We start from the raw sequence: 18,744 nt of genomic DNA, 5'->3' as shown, positions 1-18,744 counted from the left end.
TTCGGAACTTTCCTTACGAACTCCCGAGCTCCGAACGTAACTTCACGAGGAAGAGGAACTTCTGAATGGATTCCTGAAAGAACTTCCGGAGCAATTGCTGAAGAAATTTCCGAAGGTATACCTGAAGAAACTTCCGGAGGAATTCCGGAAAGAAACTTCGAGGAAATGTCTGCAAGAACTTGCTGAGGAATTCCAAAAGGAAACTTCGAGCAAAAGCCTGAATAAACTAGTGGAGGAATTCCTGAAGAAGCAGAAAGAAATAGAGAATCCGGGGTAGATATATCCATCCAAAAGTAAATTTCGTAATTCGCGAAAATCAGAGCGCGTGGTTTTTATGATGATCTGATTCATTGTGGCCAACGAACTGCCAGTGCACTGGAGTCCGGTATGGTGTTGATCATGTTTTTTTTCGAATCAAAACAAACACTATGCCACGCACACCACCATATCCAATGACAGATGGAACTGAAAATGTTTTTTATTCAGGATTTGGGTTCTTACTCGTATTCGCCTGTTACTATAAATCCACCTTGGTGCAATCATCATTTAAAACGCCTGAAAACCAGGCAAGGGTCTGTCTTGAGGAAATACTAGATATTCGAAACGCAGTATTACAAGGTCACTTATTGCTCCACAAATCATTGTTATAAATATATGAACGACAGGCTCTACTCTTCGTATCAACGAAAAATTCAAAGAAACCTACGACTTAACCCGAAAGGTTTTTGGGGCTTCGTGGATTCACAACCAAAAGAATCCGGTCTTCCAACAGTCATGACTAATGGGCATATCGAACAAACGTCTACTGAAGGAAATTGTGATCTTTTATTGGAGAAATTCTCTGGAGTTTTTTCGAATCATCTTCTCAACAAATCAGAAGCTTAGCAAGCTGCTGCCAATGTCCCATTGTCACCGCCGAGTACGTCGCCGAATGCTGTTCCTCTTTAAAGTCATCGTCTAATCCGTGACCGCATGGCAACCCATCAATTATTTTCAAAAAAAAATGTGCCTCCAGTTTATATATCCCTCTATCGATCTTGTTGAACTTATCGTGACTTCTAAAGCCACTCGCACCCTTGGCTTTATATTCTGAATTGCAAAACATTTGGATGATGTCCAATGTCTCAAAGCACTCAATTGTTCTTTAGTTAGATCGATTTTAGAATATTGTGCCACAGTGTGGGCTCCATATTACCACAACAATATTGTTAGAATAGAATCCGTTCAGTGCATATTTATATGCTTCGCTTTACGCCGCCTTCCATGGAGAGATCCTTCAAACTTACCACGCTATGAAGACCGTTGTAAGCTTATAGATTTAGAGCTTTTAACAGTCCGTCGCAATACGTCTCGGGTGATATTCGTTGCAGATCTCTTGCAATCGTGAATCAACTGTCCCTCACTGCTTTCCATGCCAAATATTAAGGTCTGGGGGAAGGATTACCCGTTATAAAAGTACGTGATAGCTCTCTTTAGGAGAGAAAATCGCACGATTTAGCCCGCCAGAATGAAGCTGTCAGTGTCGCCAAAATTATTTTACCGTTGTTCAGTTTACAATCGCTTGAGAATTTGCAGTAAACGGAGAACCAAAAGGGACTGGAAGAATTCCTCCGAATATTCCTGCAGACATTCTTCCAGATATTCCGCCAGCAATTTCATAGAATATTCCTCCAGATATTCTTTAGGGTATTCCTCCAGGAATTGCTCTTGATAATCCTCCAGGAAGTCCACTGGATATTCCACCAAAAATTCCTTCGAATATTCCTCCAGGAATTCCCACATAAATTATACCGGAAATTCCTCAGGAATTCGTCCAGATATTCCTACAGGAATTCCTTCAAATATTCCTCCAGATGTTTGTTTCCATCTGATATTCTCCCAGAAATTCCTCCGGATTTTCCTCCAGGAATTCCTCCAAGAATTCCACCGTATTTTCCCCCCAAGAATTTTTTCGGATATTTCCAAAGGAATTCCTCCGGACATTCTCTAGTAAATACATCGGATATTCCTCCATGAATTCTTCCAGATGCTCCTCTTGGAAATCCTTGAAATAAACCTCCATATATTCCGGGTATTCCTCCGGAAGTTCCTCTAGAAAGTCCCCTAGATATTCTTCCAGGTTCTCGTCCGGATATTCCTTCAGGAATTCGTCTGGATATTCCTTCAGGGATGCCTCCTGAAAATCTCACTGAAATTCCTGCGGATTTTCCTCCAGAAATTTGTCCGGATATTCGTCCACGAATTCCTCTGGATATTACTCCAGAAATTATTCCGGATATTCCACCAGATATTCGTTTAGATATTCGTCCAAGAATTCCTTCAGATATTTCTCCATCTCCATTTCTTGATTTTCTAACAGAAATTCCATACAGATATTTCTCTGGATATTCCTCTAGGAATTGCTTGAAATATTCCTCCAAGGATTCTTCCGGATATTCCTCCAGGAATTCGTCCAGACATTCCTCCAGGAATTCCTCCAGATATTCCTCCAAAAATTCTTCCAGATATTCTTTCTAATATTCCTCCAGGAATTCCCCCCAATGTTCCTTTGAGAATTTGTCCTGATTGTCTCCTTAGGTTTCCTCCGGATATTTTTTCCAGAAATTACTCCAGATATTAGTCCATGAACTCTTCCGAATATTCCTTCGGATATTTCTCTAAGAATTCTTATCCATTCCTCTGAACATTCATTCATGAATTCTTCGACAAATATTTCCATAATTCCTTTGAGTATTCCTCCAGATAATCCTTCAGAAATTCCTCCAGGAACTTCTCCGAATATTCCATCAGGATTACCTAGGAATTTTCCTCCAGGAATTCATCTGGAAATTTTCTTTAGAAATATTCCTCCTCCTCCAAGAATTCCTCCCAATATTCCCTTCGGATATTCGGATCTCGTTCTAATATTCGTCCTAAGAATATTCCTCCAATACTTCCATCAGACATTCATCCATTAATGCTTCCGGATATTCCTCCAGAGATTCCACTGAACTCCAATTATTTCTCCTGATATTTGTTTCTGAATTCGTCAGGAAATTCGTTCAAGAATCCTAAGAAACATTTTAAATTTTATAACACTCTTTAAAACCATAGTTTACTCTACAAGAGTGTTTTAAAACCACTATAGAACCAAAATGTAGCTAGAGATTCCTTCGGATATTCCTCCAGCAGTTCCTTCCAATATTCTTCCAGAAATTCCTTAGAATCGTTCTCCAGCAATTCTTGCGGAAGCATTCCTAGAAGAATATCCGGAGGAATTCTTGAAGGAATATCCGGGGAATTCATGAAGGAATATTCTTAGAAACTCCTGGAGGAGTATCCGGAAGAGTTACTTACTGGAGACATATCAAAAGAAATTCCCTCAGGATTATCTGGACGAATTCCTGGAGGAATATTTGGACGAATTCCTGGAGGAATTTCCGGAGGAATTCCTGGATGAAAATCCGGAGGAATTCCTGGAGAAATATCTGGACGAATTCCTGAAGGAATATCCGGACCCGAGTAGCACACTTGTCACATACCAGTCATTGTGACTCATATGTGACCAAATCCAGTCACATTTGAGTTGCTGCAACAAAATCGATCCGAACTGTACTACTAGGGGAGGAACATCCAGAGAAATATCCAAACGAATACCTGAGGAATATCTGAAGCAATATCCAGATGAATTGCTGGTGGAATATCCGGAAGAACTCATGGATGAATATACGGTCGGATTTCTGGAGGAATATTTGAAGCAACTTCTGGAGGATTATCCAGAAGAATTCCTGGAGAAATATCCAGAGGAATTTCATGAGGAATATCTGGTGGAGTTCCTGGAGTGATATCCGGATGAATTATCTGGCGGGATTCCTGGAATAATATACGAACGAATACCTGGTGGAATATCCTTTAGAATTCCTGGATGAATATCCGGAAGAATTCCTGTAGAAATATCCGGAGTAATATCTGTTAATACTGATTTATTTATAAAAATTTTGTATTTTTCTTCCGTGAAACGTTTTGATTTCTTTAGGAAAGTTTATTCTTTTATAATTGCAAATTTTGCTTTTAAAAGTGCTAATTTTTTTTTTGCGGGAAATTCTCAATTATTTATGGAAATTTTGCATTATTTGTGGAAACATCCTAATTTTTTAAGGAAAATTTCTTATTCTTTATGGAAATTTTATTTTGCTGCCGAAGAAGAAAGGGGGATAATGGAAGAAGAAAGAAGGAATAAAATCCTTTTATACCTTTTATTCCTTTCGACCTTTTTACGTATTGTTCTTTTCGACCATTTGTCCCTTCGATCTTTTGTCTCTTCCACGTTTTGTCCCTTCGGCATTTTGTCTTTCGAATTTTTGTCCCAAACCCAGAAAAAAGTGATTCGTAAGCGGATCTTCAATACGCGAATTTCAATACGCTAACAAAAGCTTTGTTTTGTTTCCGAATCTATTTTCAATATTTTGGAATCAAATCGAAGGTACGGGTTCCCCGGTTATCGTTACGAACTTATTCTTGCGGTTTGGCCATTCTGGAACTAAGAAATCAGTTGCGAAGGAATGTGTGGGTAATTGTGGAAATGCTCCAAAAAATGTGTATCAATAATCTCAATCAAATGTACATTCAACGGTCTGATGCCGCACCGGAAGATCCTGAACATCCGTTAGAACATCATTAAGCTCATTACAGCGCGTTTTTGTTTTAACTTTTGACTATCGTACCCCCACCGACGGTCCTTCAGAACATCCGGAACTTCCATGAAAGTGGGTAGTTCACAAAGCTCAATATAGAAAAGAGTGAATAATTTCTATTATCGTTATCTTAGCAACAAAGGATTGTCGTGAATCGCTAGTGACTATTAGTTTTACTAATATAAGATGGATAAAATGTGAATGTGTGAGTTTTGCGTGTTTGTTTATTTGGTGAAAAAAACTTGATTTGAAATTTATTTCACACACAGCTTAGGACAAGAAACAGTTTTGAAAAAGTATGAATAGTTTATCACCTAATTCACGGATTTTAAACTTTTACAAATGTTGCGGATCTTCCGCAAGTCATCCGGCGTCCATCCAAGTTTTGAAAAACTGATCCCTATGTCAACCAACTTTTCAGACAACCATCATAATTTTTAGGAAATGTCTGTTTTTATAGATGTTTATGATCTTCCGGAACGTCAATGGTAACCACTCAGGTCCATAAGAATAGGTTATCATTTGTTGTACAATCATGAAAAGATCAACAAAAAATGCGGTCTTTTAAGAATATTTCTGGATCATCCAGTGAAACTCAAGTCCATGAGAATGGGCCACGTAAATCATTTGTTACTCATAAGACGACAACAAAACGGTGTCAGGCACTCAGGCCATTAGGCCGAAGGCCATTTGGCCGAAGGTCATTAGGCTGAATGGACATTAGGCCGAATGGCCATTAGGCCGAATTAGCAAAAAGAAGCAAGAAGTGAAAAATGAGAAGTTCTTTCTTCCCCTCACCCCTTCTTCCTTCGCCCTTTCCTTGTTTCTTCTTCCTTCTCCCTTCTTCCTTCTTTCTTCTTCCTTCTTCTTTCTCCCTTCTTCCTTCTATCTTCTTCCGTCTTCCTTCTTCCTTCTTTCTTCTCTCTTCTTCCTTCTTCTTTCTTCCTTCTTCCTTCTATCTTCTTCCGTCTTCCTTTTTCTTTCTTTCTTCTTCCGTTTTCTTTTTTCCTTCTTCCTCCTTTCTTCTTCCTTTTTCCTTCTTCCTTTTTTCTTCTTCCTTCATCCTTCTTCCTTATTCCTTCTTCCTTCTTGCTTCTTCCTTCTTGCTTTTTCCTTCTTCCTTCTTTCTTCTTCCTTCTTCCTTCTTTCTTCTTTCTTCTTCCTTCTTTCTTCTTCCTTCTTCCGTTTTCCTTCTTCCTTCTTCTTTTTCCTTCTTCCTTCTTCCTTCTTCCTTCTTCCTTCTTCCATCTTCCTTCTCCCTTCGTCCTTCTTCCTTTTTCCTTCCTCCTTCTTTCTTCTTCCTTCTTTCTCCTTTCTTCTTTCTTCTTCCGTCTTCCTTCTTTCTTCTTTCTTCTTTCTTCTTCCTTCTTTCTTCTTCCTTCTTCCGTTTTTCTTCTTCCTTCTTCCTTCTTCCTTCTTCCTTCTTCCTTATTCCTTCTTCCTTCTACCTTCTTGCTTTTTCCTTCTTCCTTCTTCCTTATTTCTTCTTCCTTCTTCCTTCTTGATTCTTGCTTCTTTTTTCTTTCTTCTTCCTTTTTTCCTCTTCCTTCTTTCTTCTTCCTTCTTCCGTTTTCCTTCTTCCTTCTTCCTTTTTCCTTCTTCCTTCTCCCTTCTTCCTTCTTACTTCTTCCTCCTTCTTCCTTCTTCCTTTCTACTTCTTCCTCATTGCGCACTACTCACTTCTCACCCTCCAGTTCTCATTCGGCCTATTGGCAGGGCTGGTAGCAAGTCACTTTTTAGTGACTTGGTCACTATTTTGAGCCTAGTCACTAAAAAGTCACTATTTGCATCCAAAAGTCACTAAAGTCACTATTTTTCGAAAAATGGTCACTAAAGTCATTATTTTCGCACCGCCGTTTGCAAAAAAAAGTTCAAAATAAAAATCATTTGTACCTACCATTATCATCAACCAAATCAAATGTAAATCTGTTAGCAAAAAATATAAAGTTTGAGAAATTGATCCAAGGCCGTCTTATGTAAGCAGAGTGGGTTCGAACCATGGACTTCGGGATCAAGAGGCCTGTATGCAGACCACACAGCAAAGCTTGGGCTTACGTTTAGGCAACTACGTTGGTAAAGCGCAGGATTGTTACGACTACGTGGATTTCGCGATTTTCACTGTTTTTGCCCTTTTCGCGGATTTACATAACGGTTTTGAGGCTTCGCGCGGAATTAGTTTTGGGTGGAAATTTAATAAATAAGGAGCGAAGGCTTTTGTTTTCGATAGCAAAATGTTGTTGAGTAGGGACTCCACATTTGATGTCTATGCTTACCCAACGACGAACACAGCATGATATTGTCGGCGTAGCACCACATTAGAATTCGGAAGTCGGGACTTCGGGATCGTAGCGCTGACCGCAAAATCTTTGTGTAGAACTCCGCCTTAAATTTGGTAAATAATTTTTGGAAGGTTTTTCTTAGGAATTTACCGAACAATATCTTCAGGAATTCCCAAAAAGATTTCTACCGGAATTTATGAAAAAATCCGCTTGTATTCGAAGAAGGATTCGCGGAGAAGTTTTTACAATAATTTACGTGCAGTTCCCGCGGAAATTCCTGAAAGACAGCAGGAATGTCTACAAAATATTCTGCCTTGAATTTCTGGTATGAAAGAATTTCCGGAAGTTTTTGTGCTGAAATTCTCCTTCGGATTTCTGTTGGAATTTCCGTTTAAACTCCTGGAGAAAGATTTCACAAATTTTTTCGCACAATTTCTAAAAAAAAAATCTTTACATTTTCCGCACAATTTCTGAAAAAAATCCTAGAAATTTCCACAAGGCTTTCCACAAAAAAAACAACTTCCGCTGAAGTTTCTGAAAAAAAAATCAGAATTTTCCAAAGCAATTTTTGCATCAAATTCAAGATTTTGGATCACATTTTACGAAACTTGACATTTAGGAAACTTAGGTGTGGTAAAATTCATGTTATATATGAGTTCTGGTTAATGTTTTTAATATAACCGAGATCAGGGTCTCGAAAAAACAAACGGCAAATGGACTATGTATGTATTTGAATTTGTTACGATTAAAAATTAGTAAAAATTAAAAATCCTATTTTAAAAATGTTATCATAATTTTTAATTCTTTAAGTTTTTTTTAAACAATTCGTCCTAATAAAGATTCATAAGCTTTGTGATTCCAAATAATTCTCTGTCTAGTAATTGATTAGATCATTGTATTGCTTTTTCACCGACGAATCGTTCTAATTTTTCAACGTGCCAAAACGAATTTTCACACGTCTTACATAAAAATAAACGAAAGCCTTTTGGATTGAGCATCGTTCTAGCACTCTTTCACACTGTCTTGCAGCTGAATAATTTATATATGGTGAAACTTTTGGGAATATATTTTGACGAGATAATATTTTTAGAACGGTAGTAAAAGATAGCGTAAAATTTGTTATATTTCATTCTGCCTTTTTCATACACAAACTGCAGTTTCACGAAAAACTTCGAGCTCATGTTAAACTTCATTACCACAATGCTGTAGAACTTGATTTACCCGTGACGCTGGGTAAATACCATTACGTGGTGTGTTACGGAATAAGGTTTACTATGGTCATATTGCTAGCCTCTGGATGTCCCAACTTATATCTTCCTCAATATCCAACTTCGTGGTATTTATAATGGTGTCGCCAAGTCGGTTGTCCCCTGCTAAGACCCACCCTATCCCTAGTTACGGTGAAAATGCACTCGGCCAGCAGTAGTAATCCTCCTGCTTTTGTAATTTTTGTCTATTCTTGATTTCTGATAGCATTCTAATAAGGATTTGAAAAAAATATGATATCCCTAGTTTCCGATCTACTACGAGTTACACAGTGACAATACGAATGCACCTCAGCTCATACAAAACTCACTATTTGGTCACTTTTTCTGCTACTGAAAGTCACTATTTGGTCACTTTTTTCGTCATCGTTAGTCACTAAGTCACTATTTTGAACGGCATTTATCGCTACCAGCCCTGAATGGCCATTCGGCCTAATGACCTTCGGCCTAATGACCATTCGGCCTAATGGCCTTCGGCCTAACGGGCTTCGGCCTAATGACCCAACATCCAACAAAACATTATATTTGTTTGAACAGATTGATATTGGGATCGAGTGATATTAGTTTTGGGGGTTTAAAATTTAATTTGATAGAAATTGTTGGCTGAAGCGCCGGTTGGTTTTGTTGCCCATCTCTGGCCACCACGTGGTTGGTGTGAAAACTAGAGCCTGGATTCGAGAAACACGGATAGAACATTTTTCTCTGACAACACTGCAGCCAATTTTCTTTATTATAGAACAACAAGGGAGAAATTGATCTTGATAAAATGTTTCAACCACGGCACCGACGTCCAATATTTTCACTATGGACTTTGACAGGTTTGCCTGTACGCCCAACGTCAAACTATCCGAATACTGATTCATTTTGCAATAGTATGTGCGCGAATTTTGAATGTTTACGTTTTTTACAGTAGCAAAACGCCCATACCACTCAATAATGCCAAATGATGCGATCACGATAAAATCAAGAAAAAAAAACTAAACGCGCTACAAATTAAAACTATTTTACACTTGATTCCATGGTTTAAACTTAAGTTTGTTTAGCTTATTTGCTTAAGTCTTCAGAATGCTATTTGCAACAAGGTACTGTCTAGGCCTTTGCTCGTTTTATATCATTTTCACCCTCGGAATTGTTTATATTGCATTCGCAGTGCATTCTTATTGGTGACTCAAAAAAGATGTGACAAAGATAGCGTAGCTTATCACCCCCTTGGTTTCAACATGGCATAACAATATAATTCAATCAACAAAGCATTTTCATTTCGTAATCTATAGAAGATTTCGTGCAATCACATGTAAATAAAATGCGTTCAAAAATTTTTTTCGCGACAGGCAGGGTGTTCTTATAGTTGCGGTAGTGTTGTTTTTACACAATCTACGTATTAAACCCAGTAACCCATTTAGTCTATCAATTTGTTGACCTGTCATTACACGAATTAAAAGAAAACAGGTTGAGATTTGCATCAAAATCGGAAAAATATCACTAAAATACATTAATCTTTTTCTATGTTTTGCACCAATAGTTGCGATAGTGTTCCTATAATTGCGAGTCCTATATGAAAACAATGAGAACAATAGGAACACAAATTAAAAAAAACGAAGCTCTAGGAACACTGTACCAATAATTGAAGGTACCCTTTTGGTAACAATGTTGTATTCTACTACGATTGGATTACTCTAATAACCAATGAGCTTTCGAATGCACACCTAAGGTAAACGAAATAATGTACAGATTTAGAATAAGCGAAGAAATAGGGGCTGAACTTAATTAGTTCCTCCACTATTAGGTCTTTACCCTTGTCCATTTCGAAACATGTGCTATGCATATGCACAACCAAGATATTTAACAAAAAAAACGATGTGATTTTTCACAGAAGAGACATATTAACAGTAAACAAATTAGGCATCAATTTTGAAAAGAGAAACATTTTTCCTAAATGAATTTACCTAAAGTGCTCAGTTGAATGTTTTCAGCTGAATATGTAAGTTAATTTTTCAAATTTATACTCAAAACAGAGAAATCTCGCTTAACTTTTCAAAAGGGCCTAAGTAACATTTTTTCATGAATTAATTTGAATACTGCAATCAATAGCTTTCATGTTGTTCTGTTGATTGCGCTATTCAAATTAATTCATGAAAAAATGTTACTTAGAACCTTTTGAAAAGTTAAGCGAAAAATCTCCTTCATCTGCATTCATTCTCGTCACATACCTTCATACAGAGGCCCATTAACCCATCCAACAACGGGGGAAAACGATCGCTGGAAAACCTTTTCAGAATTCATAACCCCCGAAAATGAGCACCCTAATTCACTCCATTACCGCATATCTTCAGACGTTCGTTTCATCCACCAATATAGACAGAAAAAAGGAGCATTCCAGTGGAAACACGTAATTCAATTCAAAGCTCTATCCGGTATGGAACCTCAATTCTGTTTCTGTACCGGGAAAAAAGTCACGTATATTATCCACGCGTCGTCGTCAAGGCCATTATTGAAACAAAACGAGTGACTCACGTCATCCGATGGGACGTGGATGGGAGAGTTGACAGGTTTTAAAATTTCATGCTGTGGTGTTTTGATTTTCAATGCAGCAATAATCTTCAATATGATGAAACGATGAGAAATAGCCATTTTCCATTTTCCAGATGGAATAAGGAATGTGAAAATTCCAGAAATCATACCAAAACACTATGTACTGCTCAATACACATCTATGCGAATAGAATCTGTGGAAAAAAAACTAGCAAAGCTTTACATATGAGTAAGGAATTTAGTTTTCACCATGAGAGCTATTGCGACCGTTACGATCAGTTCATTCATATTGGTGTTTAAACGGCGAATTGCCTAGCAGTATGCACAATTTCGTATGTCTTCACCACTCGGCTCGGCATGGCGACTTGTTGTCTGGTCTGCGCTGAATTGAATTAAGTTGACTAAAAAAAATATTTAGGGGAGGTGGGGTAAAAAGCTTATGTGACGCGTTTTTGCTAAATTGATGCAACGGATAGTTCCAAATTGTGAATACATGTTTTGTTTTTCGGTACAACATTTGATCTATTTATCATATCAATCGTCTAGATATAGTTAGGCGTTTACTTTTCTATCTAAAGAAATGTACTGAGTGCTGAGAATTTTTGAACGAGATTGCTCCTGGTGGTGCCCGCATTGGCACCATTTCTTTTATCGCTGTAAATCGAGTGCCCAAACAAGGGTTCAACTAAGTAAAGTAAAAAAATCAAGTCATGCAGGAGTGCATAGAATAGATAGGGCCGAACAATCAAATCTCATCTGGCATCATTTTTGTTATACATACATTGGCGGCAGCTCAAATTTCGTTAGCAATAATTTGCACTGTAATCCTTCTTGCTTATTCCTTACATTTATGTTAGCCTAATTATGAAAGAAATAATATTCCGAAAAGATCATATAAAGATTTTACTCCGTTTAGCATAAAAATATTTGGCATAAAGTCGTTTGACATAATGGTGATACGGCATGATTGCATGCTTGTGTTTTTTCATCCGAGATTACACCAGTAATTATTTCAGAACACATGAAACTTAATTTGTAATGGGATTTTGTTTATATTAGCTTCTGAACATAGTATTTAGAAAATCAAGGAAGGGATTTTTTTGGAGGAACTTCCGGAGGAATTCCTGGAGGAACTTCCGGAGGAATTCCTGGAGGAACTTCCGGAGGAATTCCTGGAGGAACTTCCGGAGGAATTCCTGGAGGATCTTCCGGAGGAATTCCTGGAGGATCTTCCGGAGGAATTCCCGGAGGACTTCCGGAGGAATTCCCGGAGGACTTCCGGAGGAATTCCCGGAGGACTTCCGGAGGAACTTCCGGAGGAATTCCCGGAGGAACTTCCGGAGGAATTCCCGGAGGAACTTCCGGAGGAATTCCCGGAGGAACTTCCGGAGGAATTCCCGGAGGAACTTCCGGAGGAATTCCCGGAGGAACTTCCGGAGGAATTCCTGGAGGAACTTCCGGAGGAATTCCCGGAGGAACTTCCGGAGGAATTCCCGGAGGAACTTCCGGAGGAATTCCCGGAGGAATTCCCGGAGGAACTTCCGGAGGAATTCCCGGAGGAACTTCCGGAGGAATTCCCGGAGGAACTTCCGGAGGAATTCCCGGAGGAACTTCCGGAGGAATTCCCGGAGGAACTTCCGGAGGAATTCCCGGAGGAACTTCCGGAGGAATTCCCGGAGGAACTTCCGGAGGAATTCCCGGAGGAACTTCCGGAGGAATTCCCGGAGGACTTCCGGAGGAATTCCCGGAGGACTTCCGGAGGAATTCCCGGAGGACTTCCGGAGAAATTTCCGGAGGACTTCCGGAGAAATTTCCGGAGGACTTCCGGAGGAATTCCCGGGGGACTTCCGGAGGAATTCCCGGAGGACTTCCGAAGGAATTCACGAAGGACCCGTAAAAATCCGGAGGAATTCCCGGGGGACTTCCGGAGGAATTCCCGGGGGACTTCCGGAGGAATTCCCGGGGGACTTCCGGAGGAATTCCCGGGGGACTTCCGGAGGAATTCCCGGGGGACTTCCGGAGGAATTCCCGGGGGACTTCCGGAGGAATTCCTGGGGACTTCGGAGGAATTCCTGGGGACTTCGGAGGAATTCCTGGGGACTTCGGAGGAATTCCTGGGACTTCGGAGGAATTCCTGGGGACTTCGGAGGAATTCCTGGGGACTTCGGAGGAATTCCTGGGGACTTCGGAGGAATTCCTGGGACTTCGGAGGAATTCAGGGACTTCGGAGGAATTCCTGGGGACTTCGGAGGAATTCCAGGGGACTTCGGAGGAATTCAGGGACTTCGGAGGAATTCCTGGGGACTTCGGAGGAATTCCTGGGGACTTCGGAGGAATTCTGGGGACTTCGGAGGAATTCCTGGGACTTCGGAGGAATTCCTGGGGACTTCGGAGGAATTCCTGGGATTTCGGAGGAATTCTGGGGATTTCGGAGGAATTCTGGGGATTTCGGAGGAATTCCTGGGACTTCGGAGGAATTCCTGGGACTTCGGAGGAATTCCTGGGGACTTCGGAGGAATTCCTGGGGACTTCGGAGGAATTCCTGGGGACTTCGGAGGAATTCCTGGGGACTTCGGAGGAATTCCTGAGGGACTTCGGAGGAATTGAGGGACTTCGGAGGAATTCCTGAGGGACTTCGGAGGAATTCCAGAGGACTTCGGAGGAATTCCTGGGGACTTCGGAGGAATTCCAGGGGACTTCGGAGGAATTCCAGGGACTTCGGAGGAATTCCTGGGACTTCGGAGGAATTCCTGGGACTTCGGAGGAATTCAGGGGACTTCCGGAGGAATTCCTGGGACTTCGGAGGAATTCCTGGGGACTTCGGAGGAATTCTGGGGACTTCGGAGGAATTCCTGGGGACTTCGGAGGAATTCCTGGGGACTTCGGAGGAATTCCTGGGGACTTCGGAGGAATTCCTGGGGACTTCGGAGGAATTCCTGGGACTTCGGAGGAATTCTGGGGACTTCGGAGGAATTCCTGGGGACTTCGGAGGAATTCCTGGGGACTTCGGAGGAATTCCTGGGGACTTCGGAGGAATTCCTGGGGACTTCGGAGGAATTCCTGGGGACTTCCGGAGGAATTCGAGGGACTTCGGAGGAATCGAGGGACTTCGGAGGAATTTGAGGGACTTCGGAGGAATTCCTGGGGACTTCGGAGGAATTCAGGGGACTTCGGAGGAATTCAGGGGACTTCGGAGGAATTCCTGGGGACTTCGGAGGAGGAATTCCAGGGGACTTCGGAGGAATTCAGGGGACTTCGGAGGAATTCAGGGGACTTCGGAGGAATTCCTGGGACTTCCGGAGGAATTCCTGGGGACTTCGGAGGAATTCCTGGGGACTTCGGAGGAATTCCTGGGGACTTCGGAGGAATTCAGGGGACTTCGGAGGAATTCCTGGGGACTTCGGAGGAATTCCTGGGGACTTCGGAGGAATTCCTGGGGACTTCGGAGGAATTCCTGGGGACTTCGGAGGAATTCCTGGGACTTCGGAGGAATTCCTGGGGACTTCGGAGGAATTCCTGGGGACTTCGGAGGAATTCCTGGGGACTTCGGAGGAATTCCAGGGGGACTTCGGAGGAATTCAGGGGACTTCGGAGGAATTCAGGGGACTTCGGAGGAATTCAGGGGACTTCGGAGGAATTCCTGGGGACTTCGGAGGAATTCAGGGGACTTCGGAGGAATTCCTGGGACTTCGGAGGAATTCCTGGGACTTCGGAGGAATTCCCGGGGGACTTCGGAGGAATTCAGGGGACTTCGGAGGAATTCCTGGGGACTTCGGAGGAATTGGGGGACTTCGAGGAATTCCTGGGGACGAGGAATTCCTGGGGACTTCGGAGGAATTCCTGGGGACTTCGGAGGAATTCTGGGGACCTCGGAGGAATTCCTGGGGACCTCGGAGGAATTCCTGGGGACTTCGGAGGAATTCCCGGGGGACTTCCGGAGGAATTCCCGGGGGACTTCCGGAGGAATTCCCGGGGGACTTCCGGAGGAATTCCCGGGGGACTTCCGGAGGAATTCCCGGGGGACTTCCGGAAGAATTCCCGGGGGGATTTCGGGATTTCCTGCAGGAATTCCTGGGGGAATTTCCGGAACTTCCGGAGGAATTCCTGGAGGAGCTTCAGAAATTATTCCAGAGGGATTTTCTGTGAAAAATTCTTCCATGGATTTCCAGATAAATTCCTTGAGCAATTTCCAGAGATTGTGATGAAAAATATACCTGCAAGAATTACCAAAGGAACTTCTTGAAATAAAATTATGGCGTAATGCCTGATGGGTTTCACTGAGGAATTCCTAATTTACTGAGGAATTCCTAATTTCACTGAGGGATTTCGTCAAGGAATGCATACAAGAATTCAAGAAAGAATTCCTGAAAAAAATTCTGGCAGAATTCCCGAAAGAACGCACGACGGATTGTTAAAAGAAGAATTCTCGAAAGAAGAACTCCTTAAATAATCAACGCTGGTTTAATTTCGGATGAAAACACACTGAAAAAAAAATCAATTTGAACACGAAAAAAAGGTCATTTTGCGATTCATCGATGTCTGTTGACGTCAAACATAATAATGGAATACAACATGTTTAAAATGTTTTTAAAATGACAAGGAAAAAATAATCCGCTAATTCAGTTGCTTTTCATTCCATTGCTATTTTATATGGGACTCCATCTTCCGACGCAGTAGTTTACCGTAGTCTATTCCACCCATCATCGATCCATCCGACGAAGATTGTCGGGTCAGATGAATTCATTATGATGAACCTTCCCTACAGCTGCCACACCTTCAGCACGTCTCATTTTTCTACACCACACAATTCGCAACCACCCATTAAACCCATTCTAGCCGAACCTCAGTAGCATAGAAGTTTTCGTTTTAGTTTTATGAACCTTCATAAATCCAACATTGGCAGAACAAATCATCATTCACGACGAACGAACCGGTCCTCACAAACGGTATGTTGTAAACCGCAAACTACAAAAGCAAAACACACCATGCTCCTCCTCTAGACGGGGCGTCTCCGGTAGCAAATACAACCCAACGCTGCTGTGGGGCTATGCTAAGAGTGAAACGAGCAGAAAACCATCTAATTTGGATTTTTTCATCTGGCAGGGTCGCAACCCCGTCTCACACATTGTAATTTTCTATTTCATCCATGGTTTATAATTTTATTGTTAGAAGTGTGCTAATTATTTTCTGTTCAATAGTTTCCAGTGTTTTTTGTTGTGTTGTTTGAATTATACTTTTTTTTACTTTTCAGTTTGTTATACGTGTGAATATGCGTTCTTGTGACAAGCAAAAAGTATCGCCATTGCTTCGCTGATGGCAAAAACATTGCGTCATTCGCAATATATTTAATGCTACTAGTGGTAGTTTGTGGTGGTAATGCTAAAGGTCAATAACTATACCGCAGAAAAACATCAATATTGGTAATATTGGTACAATTCTGTGAAAGCTAAATCACGAAACAGAAGAAAATTGGTCGTTAATTACGAATAAAAGTGATCAACATAAATTTTTTTTTTAATTTTCGGGACATTTCCGGAGGAATTCAAGAAAACTTTTCAAAAAGAATTTGATGACATTCCGAAAGTATTCGATGAACTTTCGAAGGGATTTGATGAATCTCCGAATGATTTCGAAGGATCTCAGAGAAAACGGAGAGGTCCCGATAGAGTGTGCTTATTTTCCAAATTAATTTGAATTCATCCAGAAAATATTCTCAACTAGCTCTACGAACTTTCTAAGCTTTATCACTTCGTAATTCATGGCCAATTTCTCTGTCATTAAACATGTTGTGCTATATGTAATAAATTTGCTGTGGCTTCGTACACTACTAACACTTCTATCACATTAGGTCAAATGTATTGTCTTGTGGTTTTTTTGTCCGTCCTCCTAGAACCATAAGCTCGTCTCGTTGTCCGTCCAGCAAATCAACATTTTACAAACAACACCCCCCGCGGAACTTAGTTTCACTAACATAGAACTTTCTTTCTTCATCCCGATTTCTCTCTCTCTCTCTCTATTCGTCAACGCCCGGAACAATCAGATGACGAACTGACAGGACTCATCGAGGCGGCGGAATCGAAACCCGCCGAGGAGCTCACGGAGGAGGACAAGATGGCACTACTCGGAAGGCCCAAGGCCGGTGATATTGTCAGGGCACAACTTAGGATAAAAGAAAGTAAAGAATTTAAGGTAAGTCGATTCCTTTCATTTAGTCCGGTTGTTATTCTCGATGGGGGATGGGTCTTTATCGAAAGTTTTAAACTGTTTGGAGATCGTTAACAACATTGTCGATCTGTGTGGAACTCATAAATCGCCCGACGCTAAATCGAATTTATGGCTCGCCATAAAATTCGAAGGATGCTTCCCGACACGTACACAATGTGTGATCCGTCGGATGGTAGTTATTTTATAGACAAAGAAGGAGTTTCAATGGTAGGAACGTAGAAGACAATTTAATTAAAGCAGCTTCTAGTGACTCTATTAAACTGAGCTGAACCCACTTCGAGCATTTCCCTTACCGCTCTCGTCTCGTAATAATCTACTTCGCATATGCCATTATCACCCCGTCAGAGTCAAATCTTCTTAACGTCCCTTCAGGTGTCACAATCCAAACATAACAACTGTTTCGCCGTCGAAAGTTTTCTTAAACAATTTACTATTCATCCGTGTTTTGGTGTTTTAGTCGGAAGAGAAACATACTTGACAACATTCTACACAGTAGTTAATGGCACGCTCGAAGGCAACATTTGCCTTTTATATATCAGATGATACTCACCGGATTCCGCTTTTTCAGTGGTTGGGCGATGGTTGGGCTAAGGTCATGTTCTCACATCGGGGCAAATGCGTATTTGAATAAAAACGAGCCTCAAGAAGTTATTTCAATTAGATCCAAACCGAGCACACAATGCGGAATCAGGGAATTTGATAGACTCAGTTGGATTTGATAATTTGATATCAATAATTGAAAACTAATTGCGGTGGTTTCCAGGCTACTTTAGTATAAACTTGAAGAAATAGCAAACATACTGGTATTGTGGAGCACCATTCATATGTACTTTGTTTGTCATCGCTTCATAAAATAAACGATTCGAAATATTCTCCAACTTCCCAATGCCAATAGTAACGTAACCAAATGGTGGTTTCGAGGTACGCGTTACAAAAGCAGGCTTCTAGAGGGACGGAAAACGATAAATTATTATCCACGACCAAGGTTGGATCCCCAGATTAATTCAATAATAGCTTTACCAGCCATCAGATATGTGTGAGCGGAAAGATTTGGTGGTTTATATATGTATACATACGTGTACCCGTGGTTAGAGTCGTGAAACGTGTTTGTTTTACACCATCAGTTAATGCTAACTATAGTTGGGTCACCTATTTTAAGGTTCACTTCCCGATTGATAAACAAATGATCGATAGATGGATTCATAAAACACGGAATCCTACGATAGAGGTGTCAGTTATAATAACACTTCACATTAATGGTATTGATTGGTTCCTAGAACTTTATTTTATTACAAAATAAGTGCACATTAACGAAAATGCTTTTCCCTGTATCGATCCTTCAAGTCTCCTTGTGAGAGTCTACCCAACTAAAGCTGCGCGCGTTTTTTCTCGGTAGCGGCGTAGTTGTTGTCGGCGTCAAGCCGAGGTTTCTTTTAAGCAGACATCTACTCTCTAGGTATTTCCAAGAGAAGCTTGGAATTTTCATTGGAACTTTTTTCGATTTTCCATCTATCCATCCATCAGTTTTTTTTTAATTTCCCATGGGAAATTTGGTGAAATTTTCACCAAAAAAGTAATTCATAATTTCCTCAGGACATTTGTTGTTTTTTCCCTAGGAAATCAGTTGGAATTTTCATTTTTTTTAAATTCCCATGAGGTTTTCTGTGGAAATCAAAACGGAATTTTCACGGAAATTTGGAAATGCTGCTGAAAACAATTAAAATTTTTTACAAAAAAAAATATTGGAATTCCAACTAGATAGTCTTTCGTA

General features: G+C 40.9%; 1 protein-coding gene across 1 annotated transcript in view; it reads left to right on the top strand.

Annotated features, from left to right (window-relative positions):
- The window catches only part of LOC134206195 (sodium/calcium exchanger 3-like), a 593,875-nt gene that overhangs the window by 307,900 nt on the left and 267,231 nt on the right, over nt 1–18,744 (top strand). Inside the window, 1 exon segment of the mRNA XM_062681884.1 lies at nt 16,789–16,937. Coding sequence (XP_062537868.1) covers nt 16,789–16,937 — 149 coding nt within the window.

The sequence above is a fragment of the Armigeres subalbatus genome, chromosome 1 (assembly GCF_024139115.2).
Source record: "Armigeres subalbatus isolate Guangzhou_Male chromosome 1, GZ_Asu_2, whole genome shotgun sequence".
Taxonomy (NCBI): Eukaryota; Metazoa; Arthropoda; class Insecta; order Diptera; family Culicidae; genus Armigeres; species Armigeres subalbatus.
Note: the sequence above shows the minus strand (reverse complement) of the source record. Positions and strands in the feature narration are given on the sequence as shown.